Raw genomic sequence first — 13,538 nt, 5'->3', positions numbered from 1 at the left:
CGCCTTAATTACAGTGATATTTAGATAAGGCATCAGGGAAACTTTTCAAGAGTAAGTATGTTTAAGGAAAACAAAACCCAGCGTGGCCATGCAGTCTCCTTCATCTCTAGAGGTTTTTAAGAACTGACTATATGAGCATCCATGAGGGACAATGCAGCTGATTCTTCATTTGGATTGTCAAAATGATCTCTCAAGATCACTTTCTACCTTTTTCTCTAAGATAGCTTTCAAACATTATAGCTACACTGAGCTGTATTTAAGGCACTGCTATGGATTTATGAAAAAAACATTAAAAAACCCCCAAAATTCAGAAACCCCACCACATTTCAAGTTAGCAAATAATTTCAAGCTCTGTCCGATTTAACTGATACTGTCAAATTAAGGTACAAACTGTAACTTATCACATAAATTTAAACTGTATTAAAATTTAATTGCAAGTTAATTCTATGATCATTTTCTATTACCCTAGGCTATAAAAAATAAAACAGATTTACCTAAATAACATTTTTCCCATATACTGACAATGTATTAGAAACTGTGGGAGAGGAATAAGCAGGAAAAGCATATCAAAGGAATAAACAGAAGCAATGTTAATAGAAACAAATATGTGTAAGATCTTGGCTTTTAGAGAGCTACATGTAAAAGATTAATATTAAATGGTACTAGATAGAAACAATTAGAAGTTATAAAAGCATTCTCCTCAGTGAGAAGTCAAACAACAAATTACACTCATTACTGCAAAGCGAAACAGAATTTTATGCGAAGTTAGCAAAAACTCATTTTCCAATACAGAACATTAACTTAATGAAACAAATGTAGAAATTAATTTGCTTCCAAACTAATGTCAAGTTTAAGTTATGATATTTAAATATACTACACACAGAGCTATTTGAACAACAATAATAATATTAATACAATGTTTTACTGTCTAGACTGGCAATAATGTGAAACCTATAACTTGAACTTAAAGAGTTATCCTGCTTTCTGTGGGAATGTTATCAAAAGCTCACCAATAGTTACAAATGTGTCTTTGTTCCTCACATCTGTATTGCAGAGAAGTAGTAAAGGCTGTGAGAATGATCCTTTTTTTACAGGGGAAGCAATGCTTGGCCTTCATTGCTACATGGGGCTGCCCATTCACACTTCTCAAAACTACCAGTGAAAAAGATTCAACACCAGTATGTCAAACTCATATGCTAAGTTTCATCCTCAAGGAGAAAGATGTTCCTGAAAATATCAGTTCAAAGCAAATAGTCTACTTAGAGTAAAATTAAAGGAGATCCCTCTTTGAGAAAACACACACAACAAATTAATTTATTATAATTAAAAATATAGTATTACTTATTTAAATCTTTGTCCACAAATACAGAATGTAATCAAACGTTCATTAAGCATTCAAACTTCCTGTATATTTGAACAGACTTTTAAACAACCATCAGAGTACTGTTAGTGTGGCTCATTAAAAATAACATGGAAGAAATCTTCACTCTAAAATTAAAAACTAAAGACACAAGATGAAAGTTTCTTTAATTAAAAACCACATCATCTAAATTACAAAATAAAACAATATTACACTGGATAACCCAACGGCTAAAAATTGAAAGCCTAGTAACACTGTCTTCTTTAAAAAATGCCCATCATCTCCATAGGAATACAGTTAACTTATGAACTATATTTGGCAATTACTGGAATTTTCTGACAAACTAAATGAGGAAAGTATCACAAGTATCACGGACTAATTGTGATGTGCAGTCAACAGTGGCCTGCGATTCTGTCTGCAGACTTTGAGAGAGGAATAACTGCAAAGGGTAAGAAAACTCATTTCACAATGATCTGTAGGAGAGATGTGATACACCTGGAGCACATTCCTCCATATGTTCAGACCAGTAACTATCTCCCTTTTACTAAAACTATTGGAATTCATACTTATGAGCTACAGAACCAGTTCCACTCATACATAGCAAAAGTGTCTCCTCTAAGCAGATGTATTTAAGTGCAAGGCAATGTGACCACACAGAGGCCAGAAACTTATTTTGCAGGTCGTGGAATACATTCTTATTTATTATGTTTGGTAGAGTGACACATTCAAGTACCTTAACCGGAATTCTAGTTCAGGTTATTCCATTTGCTTTCAATCATTACTGTACTTACCTGACAGCCTGGTAACCCCGTATCTCTTCCATACAATGGAAATGGACCTCTGTCGGAGGTTTTTCCTGTAAAAGACAGGCATTTGATTAGGTTCTTCTAAAAACCCGCTAGATAGCTGCATCAGTTGTCCTTACACAGGCAACTCAGAAAATCTGTGAGCATCATAGTAAATTTACAAAAATTAAATTGCATGAATACAAGCAGGCTTTTATACATGTTTTAAACACACACCGAGACCACTACTGTGATAGATGACATACTTGCCTAATTCCATTTCTTACGTAACTGATCAGCAAAAAGAACTACTGCCGGTTTTTGTTGTTATAAAATATCCCTATCAGCATGCTTAAAATAAAAAGGGCAAAGGTCCAGCTTCATTTTTGTTAACAGTAAGAAAAGACAGAGACACTTTTAGACATTTCTCCTTCCTACATGAAACTAATACGTGGCTGGTATCATCTTAGGTGATGAATATACATCGCCAAATATGCAGCAAAATAAAACCAACAAAATGACATGAAAAGTGCACAAAAATTTCAGTTCAGAACAAGAAAACCCACACCAAACTTAAGCCACAGATGAATCATTCAGCCATTGCCACTTACCCCTTAAATCCTTAAAAATCCTTTCATTTCATATACATTCCAGTCAGATATAAAACTCAAGTAATAAAACTTGTCAAGATGGCAAAGCAGACTGGACTCTTCTGCCATATGGGCAATATTTGCCTGTAGGTAGCATACACTAAATATAGTGCCTTGTACAGAGTGACTGCCCTCTGATGTTGCGATCTGAGGTCACAAGACATTAGCAACATACTTGTCAAGTCCAGAAAAAGTATGTCGTGATTTATTGTTGCTTATGCCACTAAACTGGCATGTTTGTGTATTAAAACTCAATGTGAAGTTCTCCAGTAAAGCTCCAAAGTCTGTCAATCAACATTTCTTTTTAAAACAATCCTGAATAGAAGTCTCTTGAACAATGTCAAGAATCAGTCATCAAGTATGTGTGTAATGGAAAGCACCAAGTGCAGACGCTTGCCCTGATTATGACACAGAACTAAGGAACACCCCGTAACACCAGTCGGTCTTACCCAGAGGTAAGCATTAATAAACTACAATACCAATTCATCTGAAAATGGATGCCAGATTACCCAACTAGGCACTGCCTTTTCTAAACAACACATGTCTCATTCAGCCTTCAAGAAGAAAAAGTAGCCTTGCTTGCACATTCCCATTTCAGTGATAAATAGCTCCATGCTATTACAAATGCACTTCTAGAACAGGACTTCCTTTGCTTTTTCTGTTTCTCTGTTACTACCAAAAATCCCTAAATATCATTTTGTAAGAGGAAAAATTAAGGTATGCTTATAGCTCATCTTAAATGTGCATCTTGTGTAAGCAGAGAGGAAGTTTCAATCTCTTGGAACATCTCTGCAAGGTTATTATCTTGATAACAGGTCATCTGGTCAACAATAGTTTCCTTGAAAAATAGCAGCTTTGCTGTAACAAGGGGAGGAAAAAAACATTTTTCTGCTGAAGCAATTTGCCTCTAACAACTATCAGGCACTAAGCAAGTAAAATACCTAGTATGCAAAATTATATGAAGTAGGATGAATCACGTTGTTCACATTAAACCAGACTCAGCATTTTCTTCCCAGAAAATGAGAATCTTGTACCACATGATAAACAACTTTGACTGAAGTATGCAGTATTCCAGGGCAGGCTTTGAAACAAATATTTGTACAAGAGTCAATTACAGATGCTAGAAAAATTATGATTTAAATTATGGTTTGCGTAGCAAGCAAGAAACTGGTAGATAAGAATGCATGAAATCATGTTATTCAAATGTTATCGCTTTGAAAGTTTGGCAGGTTCCTACTACTAGGAAAAAAAGCTTACTAGAATAGCCCAATCTATACAAAATTTGGTTCTAAGAAATGATCGAGAAAAGTCAAGAGTGCCTGATGCTGTGCTGCCTAAATATTTATCCAGATCTGGAGGTAATTAATATTTAACCTGTGTTCAAATGGCTAAGCTTTTCAGTGAAGGGTCTGAGAAGCAACCTAGGACCAAGTATACAAGATAGTGACTTTCATAGAGTCTTCCAAACACACTCCCAGCACAAGCACTTATATATGACTCTCAAACCTGCAATAGTGTCACAATGTTAAAGGTACACAATTATAAATAACAGTAAAACCCAGAAGGCACACATGACAGAAATACACATTGAGCCCACACTCAAGTCCTGTCCTGGTTCTCACTTGTACAGTGGAACCAGACTGTGTTGTCCATTTTGCAGGACTAGAGCACTGTGTGAGCAGCAGTCTTCATATTTGCAAAGCAGAAGCATAGGAGAGAGAAGGTGAGGTATCCTGGGCACTGCAATAGCACATCTGTTTTACTGTTCATGAGGGAAGAGGAAGGACTCCATCAGCAGCCCCTGAAGCTTCACTGATGCTATATTAAAGAGGTTTCCCAGCATGCTGCTGCTGTCTGGCTGTACCACAGGATGGTTTCACTATCAACACAATCCAAAAGTGGAACAGTATTGACTACAAATTGCCTGTTGTCATTTCAGCACACTTCAGCTGCTCCTGCCTAGGCAGGATGATACTGTCACTATTTAAAGCCTTGTAAGCAAACATCACAGGTAGTGTTTACTTATCAATAGAAAAATACTTCGCAACTACTCTGCAGTAAGCCAAGTACCTTAAAAGCAGGTAATGTCCACTCTGAGGTGGTGACACTTACTCACTGGTTTAACAAACAGGTAGGTCCCATACATAATGTCTGCAAAAAACAAACTTACCACCAGGCTACCAGTGTTTATGACACTGAAAGCTAAAGCAGACCCTGAAACGTCTTGCAGGTTTACCCCACAAGATTTGCTGTTGAACATATTCTAACCTCTGTCCAATCACATCTCCAAGACCTCTTGTCTTAGTCAAGTGCTCACTGCACAGATGGCAATAGCACCTTTCTCTAGTATAGCTGGAAATTCAGAAACACTAATGATCAGCTTTAAGGGGACATGAGGAAACTCACTACAGCATCTGACATTAACTGGAAGAGGGCTATGCAAAAACAGTATTAAATGACAAAATCCTCACTGATTTTTTTCCTTTGCACAGGTTTGTGTGAACATGACTGTAAGGTAGTGTGCAGACATACCAGCTGGGAAGGTAAAGCAATGCCCAAATGAAATTTGTTTTCTCATCAGATTCTATTTTCACAAAATATTCATGAGAATTAAAGCAACTTGGGTCAGTTTTCCCAGCCCCACCGCTTCCCATCAGCCTTGTGCAGTTCAGCTTCCTACTGTGAACCATCAGCTCTCCATCATCTGATCACGTGCTTCCTAACTCAGACATTTCAGAAAGCAGCTGTCATTTTAGAAGCACAATCTAAGCCTTGCTTACACAGTGTTTCAGTATCCCAGAGTTTTGTCTTTTAACCACATTTGAACTAAAGCAATGGACATTTAAAAATTGAGTTGGTTGCATACGGAAATCTTACATCAGCATAGATCAGCTCACAAGGCTCTCTTACCTTGAACTTGGCATGAATTTGTATTCTTTTTTTTTTTTTAAGTATGTTTCATGTGTTTTCATGAACCAAACCTTCCCTGACCTAACCGCTTCCTACCAGGCTTAAAAGCCCAAGGACTATGAGTTAAAAGACATATAAACAAGACAATCCCACTAAGCATTCTGAACCACAAGTATTTCCTGACTTCGTAAACTTATAACCTGGACACATTCTGCACCAATTCAAACATTAATAGGCATTTAGTAAATAATTTTTTTCTCTTGCAATCACTTGTCTAAATATGATATGCTCACAACTTAATATAGCTTTCAAATACCACACAAGGAATTGTCTTCCATAATAAATCTATCTGTATAACAGCTGTGCAGACTAAATACTCTCAACACAGAATGAACTGAAACAGCAAGATGCAAAATGACAGTGAGCTGAAAACAGCTCTACATAAACTCAGTTGAGGACTACTTCAGTGAATGTGCTATAAATGCCTGCCAGTAGTAAACCAGCCTTTTCCCACTACTTCTAGATAATGCTTGGTTTATGAGAGTATGACAGAACATAACTGCAAAAAGTCACTTCAATTCCCACAGGATTAACCCTTTACAGAATGACGATCTTTGTATCTACTGTTAAGAATTCATTTAGGTGCCAATATGGAAAGCACCAAAATTTTTTAATGAATCCATGTTTATCATCCAGTATAAATACCATAGTGACCACAGCTGGCAGCTGCTCTGTTTGTCAGACATGAAGTATGTCTGCCCTACTTGTACAGAGAATCATCTTTCAGCAGATCCTGAGGCCTGTTTTTAGAGCTCCTAATCATCATTTCATCATTGAAAACACTGTTAACTGGCCACAACAGACAGCATATCCAAAAGTGAAGTATGTAACAAAATGTTGTTGGTATCTTTGAGGACCTTTTGTGGGATTTTTTGTTTTGGGTTGAGGCTTTTTTAAGTTATTAAATTGCTGTTGGTAAATTCGGTTAGAAATCAATTTTTATATTGCTCTCTCCCCTTCCACACCCAGTAACAAAGAATCCAGCAACAAAGTACGTGGCTTTATTAGTCGCGGAATACATTCAAATGATTTTTCATATGCAGATCCAATATAATAACAAACAAGCTGTAAAGGCCATACTGACAGATACATATGGATGATTTAAGAACAACATTCAAAGTAAACATTTGTCTAAAACTCTCAGTATCACTTTCCAACGTACCACAAAATAGAAAGAAGCACACAAAGTTTATACAGCAACACCCTTGCTGCCTCCAGTACAGACCCATTCTTTATTTCTATTTCTGTTGCTGTTAAAAATTCTTATTCAGCGATTATGAATTATCATTTGGTATGGTGAGAAGAAGATTACACTTGATCAAAACACAAAACCAGCCCCACTCCCAGGATTTGGCATGCTGCCGCCTTCTCAGAGGCAAGACTGACACATGGAGCCATAAAAGTTTTACTACATATCTAGACATTTCCCACAGCACCAGAGGAATAATTTCTTCCTCTTCTACTGCTATATAGGCCTACTTATTAATAGAGGCTGTCAGTTTTAATATCTGTCTTATACCTACAATCTTATCTCTAACGTTTTAAAAGTACTCAATACACGTATGTGTGTGTCTGTGTGTGAATATATAGGGAATAATATATAACAGTGAATATATTAGTGAATATATAGAATATTACACATTTTTCCTTACAATACTTGTGACCAGAACTCATGGAAATGAAACAAGAGATCTGAAGCAACATAATTTGAAGAAAGTGCTTAAAAGAAGTGACCTCCTATTCTCTTCACAACAATTTAAGTATTATTGGTTAATGTGTGCCAAGCACGCTGCTGGCTACACTGAGGATGTTTAACAAGCCAGTGCCAACAAGTGCAGCTGCTGGACTTGCAGCACCCTCCTCCTGTTCATCCCAAGCCAAATTACTCACTCAGCTATGAACAATGAAGCAGCAACATAGGAAAATGCCAAGTGCAAGTGAGATTAGTGATGAACTGCAGGATCCCTACAGAGGTCAGTGATTAGCAGGTCCCCAGTTGTAATCACTTTCCTAATCTAGGATTTTATCTCATCATTATGCTTCATCTTAGCTCAGTCTTCTGACTTCGAGCAGCTTCCCAATCGATAACCCTGGAAGTCTTGCAAACTCATCCACACTCTTACCTTGTAATAAAGCAAGCCTACATAATATGAAGTGTCTGCAAACTCATAATACAGATTTTGAACCTTGAGATTAATAAGTAATTCATGCATTAAAAATGTTACTGGAAAATTCTGTATTCAAGTAACAGAATAAAAACTATGAATGTATTTAACCAGGAATGCCAAGTCCAAGTGATGAGCACCAATGCAGTCTATACAGGTAATCACATGAACATTGGCCTGTGTCTCTGAAGTATGGATAAGGAAATAGTATGTACAGACTATGACCAGTGGAAAAAATAATACATCATTTTAGATTTCTCCCCCATACTGTGACATCTTCTAAAACCAGTTTTCCCAGACAGGAGAAGGAAAGGTTAAGGCAAAGCTTGGTTTTAAGACTACAGCTTTGCTCCCTCCTCCTCCTTTGTTCAAAATTTTGAAAGAGCACGATCCTACAGAACAATTCTAATAATCTGCAAGAAGCAAAATACGGCAAGTTTGAATGAGATGTACGGGATTTAACTGTCCAGTCTCAGGTCTTGACAGAAATCTCCTAGGATTCTCCATGCCATAAATTCTCATTTTTAAGATAGCACTATACTTCTGCAATCCAGTCCTATTGCTTATTTGCCTTATTTTTTTCCTAACTAAAAGACCCAAAATGTGTAAATTCCAAAGCTGGAATTATCTGGAATCAACTTCCCATTATAACTGCTGAAATTTAGGTACGATGCTTTCAGACAGCAAATACTAATTTATTGCTTTTGTTGATGTTTGGACAGGATCATCTGGAAGAAAAGCTTGGCTTTTTATTTTTTTTCATTGTACTTTCCAAAGCCCAGGAAAGTTCCTAAACTCTTTTATACTTGTGTGGGCACTTGCAGATGTCTTTCACTGTAAGAATTCTACTGACTGAACTGACCAGGCAACAAATCTCGAGAATACCATCTCACAATGTTAAACTTGGAAGCCAAGGGATATCTTACCAGACATTTAATACAATATTTTAAAAAGGTATGTCAGTGTGTGAAGTGGTATTAAAGAACCCGCTTCCCAAAGACACGCCTTTGACACTTTCATCCCATTGATTTGTAAGTACTTCTCAGAAAAGATGGAATATTTTGTCAGTTTGCAGAGCACTGCACAGATCTTGTGCTGTAAAAAAACAGTTTATTAATGCTCTTACGTACTTACACAGGAGGTAAGGGTGGACTAAATTTCATATTCTATTTGGACTGAACCTATGAACTTGTAATTTACACGCTCATGTCAAACTGAGAACATTTGTATTCCACCAGTGGTTGATCCATGATGGCTCCCCTTCCTCAGTACTGTTCCTGTCCCTCCACTTACCAGACTTACACTGTGCTAAATAACACATCAAATGTCTGCAAGGGTAAAAGGGACTGAAGTCTCCAACAGGAAGATGCACATGAGTAACTGAAAGCAAGGGAAAAGGGAGAGTACAAACCTCTTAAACGAAGAAAGAACTTCCTTATCCTCCTCCTCCAAGCCTAAGTGGGTAAGTATCTGTGAACCAAATCATTCCTGAATAGCTGTGTAGTACGTTTAGTTTCAGTTCTCCACTGCTACGTCTACTCTAGGCTAGCCTTACCATAAATAAGGTTACCGCTCTATTAACATGTTAACATCTGCTATGCATAGACAGAACACCCAGCAAAATGTACAAAAATGTACTAAAAATGAGGGAAATCAGGTATGTACAATATTCAGAAAACAATAACCACATCAAGAATGCATGTGAATGCACACACATTTCAAACCGCTGACAAGAAGGCATTTTATCACATGCATTTACTCACCTATCCACCACGTATATTTCTATAGTGTCCGAATGCCTTCACTTTATCTATTAAAATGTGTCTTCCTTTGCCATCTTGCCAATCTCGTCCCAAACTAATGAAGTTGCTACTTACAACTAACTTGAAAAGCATTCCTTGCTCTCCTGGTGCGGAATTTGTCTCAGATCTAATGATAGATGTTACTCAGCCTCTGTCAGTGACTTTGAACATCAAGCACATTATTAAGTCTAAAGGGAAGAGGATTTTTTAATTGGAAATTAATAGAGAATCTACACTTTACAACAAAATGCTACACCTGTTTCTGATTAAAAGATCATTTTGGAACACTACTTACTACAAATTGCTAAATTACTTCATATATATGTAATGATATAAAAATTAAAAAACAGTTACTTCTGCATGTATCTGCAGCTCCTCTCACCATCCAAGATCTATTAATTCATACTAAACTTGAAAAGACAGCTTTGTCAACAAAGGTTTCCCCCCTCACCCATTCTCGGTATAAACATGGAAAGCACTTATAACTATATTCCATTAAGCAGCTGGCAAACACATACAACAGTACTCTGTTGTACAGTTCTTATTTGGATGACTTGCATAACTTGATCAAGCTTCCCTCTTCACAGGCAATCCAGCCATCCCAATCACAGAGACAGATGTTTGTCAGGTATTCCCAAACTGCAGTCTCCAGACTACCAGTAGCTGCTAGGCTGCAAAAAACCCAAAACGAACCAAACAAAACCCAACCAAAACAAAGAAAATCAAACCTTGATCACCCATGAGATACTAAACCAGGCTTCAAATGAAAACAAAAACAACATGGTGTTTTCCCAGCATTACTGCTTCAAGAGAACAATTTCTGGAGGCACCACAGAGTAACCAAATTATCCATTAAAACAGGAGTGAAAATCCTCACAGGACAGTGCTTTGAAAGCAGTCACCTCCTGTTTGGAGGCCTAAAATCCATAACTATTCACATGCTCTACTTGCAAGCACACTGAGCCAAAAGAAGATGAAATGAAAGCCCCATAAAAAATAGACAGTTTAAACCAATACAAAGCTCCTAAAACACTAAGAGATTAAAATAGGTGCTCTTATTTCAGTACAAAACCAGTAATGGAGTTTAGACTGTCCAGAAATTTGAAAGCAGCCCTACTAAGCCACAAAACTTTGACGATAAAAGTGCAGAAGAGAATATCACTGTGTTGCAGAAAGGCAAACTGGTACTGGAGACAAACACAGAGAATGAAATTCTAACTGTCTACTAAAAAAGAAACCAAACCCAAACAAACAAACAAGAAAAACCACAATAAAAACCAAAGCCCCCCCCCAAACCAACAACAAAAATCAAAGCAAAACAAAAAAGCCAAGCAAAACCAAACAAAAATACGAAACACCCCCAAAAAATTATACCTTTCTAAACCATCACCTGTAGGTAACCCATGTCTCCATACATTTATGAAAACACTGATACCTTACTGCCAAGGCACCTGAAAGAAGAATGCTGGGGTTTGAAGTTACTAAAACCAAAACAGAACCCCAAAGAAAACCCAACACACACACACACACACACACACACACACAAACAACAAAAAAACCCCACCCAACAAGGAACATTAAAACCCAAACCAAACAACCCAACCAAAGCAAAGCAGTTGCAAAGGAAAACGTGCCCGCTGTTTGTTTTGGGAGGTGAGACAAGTGGCACTCTTGATAGAAAAAGAAAAAAACCAAGTCTTCATGATATATCACAACAGCCGTGGGAACCGACTGAAGAAATGTTAACAATAACATGCCAGGTGAATGTAAGTCTCAGATTGAAAGCCACCAAGGAACATGGTGTGCTGTTCAGTGAACTAAAGAATAAAACTTCATGTATCACTAAAGACTACCTCTGTGCTCCGCTACCCATGCTTTCTAGAAGTACCACCAGACTGCTTTAAATGACCTAAAGCAGGTAACGAAAACACTTCCTCAGCATGTTAAGAACAAAAAGAATACTCATGGCAGCATTGGTAATTATTTTATAAAAATGGTAACGTAAGAATGATAAAATATTTTCCATTTCGACAACAAGGAAGATGTAAAAGCAATTGCTAACATTCTGCACGCTGGCATCTGCAGGTCTAGATAACCCAGCTCCAACAGGACTAATGTGTTTGGGTTTTTAATACATATAAACCAAGGAGTTCTCTGAAATATTGGCACTGGTTTACTTTTAGAAGAACAGTTTAAAGGCATAATCTAATTACTCTTCCAAAATAATAATGCATTAAGGTAGTAAAAGCCAGGCACCAGACAAAGTCTTAAAATGCAACTGTGAACAGAAGAACATCACTGAATATTTCTCAGTGACTCAAACTTTGTCCCTAGATTTACACACACACTTCCACTTCACCCCATCAACATGACAATCCAAATGTGTTACTGGCAATTCAGAGTTTGTTGGCAGATTGAAACAACTGAAGACAGGTCACTGATCTGGAGCGCTCAGAACTGCGTGTAATGAAGCAAGCTGCCTTTTTATTCAGCCAAGTGCAAAAAGATGCCTGCAGGATTGAGCAAGGCCTTACAGCCTCCTGCTCTTTAACTAGATTTATCATGGGGAGGAGGATGGTGGCTATGGAAACTTTTTGTGGTCCACCATTATCCTGACCTTTCCTGTTGGCCAGCCTCAGCAGCTCTGCAAGAGGCACACCAGTCCTTGCAAATCCTACCCAGGCATTGACTAGGAAAGCTCAAAATGTCTACCTTGGGGCTAGGAACGTGGTTACCACAACTCAAAGAGTTGCAAAGTGAAAATCCTCCTTCTCAGCCTAAAGGGTGTTAAAGAGTACAAGCAAAAACTCTGTGGGTTTTGTATCTTTTCATCTATTTTACCTGCTCATACTTCAATTCCTGTGCTACTGAATCGGAACTGTGGAGCTTGCGCGTTATTACAGAAGCCTTTTATACACAAACCAGGATTAATTTCAAAGACACCTTCCGATTTTGTATCTAGCCCTTATCTCTGCTATAAGCTCTCAACTACACATTACTTCTTGATATTAAACAGTCATAAGCACTTAGAAAAAGGCTTTTCTTGATCCTGCGCTCTCCTGAGTTACTCATCTAAGTCTCAGCATCTCAAGTACCATTTTTACTTTTCACGCAGCTGCTTTTCAACCTAAATTTATGTTTTAATCGATCTCCCTCCATCTATAATTTTGTCATTAACAGTTATGCTGTATATATGGAACCTCTCCTGCTTGAAGTCTTCACCAGTAGCCTGGAGGAGAAGACAAAGTACACCCTAAAAGACTTTGAAAAGACCCCAAATTTGGGGGATGCAGATAGCATGCCTGACGGCAGGAAACCATTCAAGGGAGTGTAGATTATCTAGAGAACTGGACCAACAGGAACCTCATAAAATTCAACCATAATAAATGTAAAACCCTGCACCTAGAACAGCCTAACCCCTTGCAATGGTGCAGGCTGGGGACCAAGACTGGTAGTCTTGAAAAGCACATGGGACAGCAAGCGGGGGAGAGTGATTATCCACCTCTACACAGCACTTGATATACCATATATAAAATAGCACATCCAATTTTGGATCCCTCAATCAAAAACATTAAAAACTAAAAAACAGCTAGAGAGCAAAACAGTCAACAGGAACATTCCCGTTGCCTTCACTGGACACTGAACAAAGCCTCATGATGATGCATCCCTTCCTTTAAATGGTATCACATCTATACCAGAATCCCAAATTCTAAAATCCTGCAACTCACAATTCTCCCTCCAACTTCCTATCACTCAGATCAAATCACTTCTGCTCCTCCAGTTTCTCTTCTCAGCTTTCTTTTTAT

General features: G+C 37.7%; 1 protein-coding gene across 10 annotated transcripts in view; it reads right to left on the bottom strand.

Moving 5' to 3' along the window:
- TCF12 (transcription factor 12) overlaps nt 1–13,538 on the bottom strand; it is a 170,014-nt gene that overhangs the window by 68,945 nt on the left and 87,531 nt on the right. For all 10 annotated transcript variants that reach the window (XM_061347478.1, XM_061347480.1, XM_061347479.1 and 7 more), the window contains one exon: nt 2,152–2,216. In XM_061347478.1, coding sequence (XP_061203462.1) covers nt 2,152–2,216 — 65 coding nt within the window. The remainder of the gene's footprint in view (nt 1–2,151; nt 2,217–13,538) is intronic.

The sequence above is a fragment of the Neopsephotus bourkii genome, unplaced genomic scaffold (genome assembly GCF_033783945.1).
Source record: "Neopsephotus bourkii isolate Nb327-2 ecotype Australia unplaced genomic scaffold, CSIRO-AGI_Nbou_v1 NB_318, whole genome shotgun sequence".
NCBI classification, from domain to species: Eukaryota; Metazoa; Chordata; class Aves; order Psittaciformes; family Psittacidae; genus Neopsephotus; species Neopsephotus bourkii.
The sequence above is the reverse complement of the archived record's forward strand: the minus strand, read 5'-3'. Positions and strand labels throughout refer to the sequence as shown.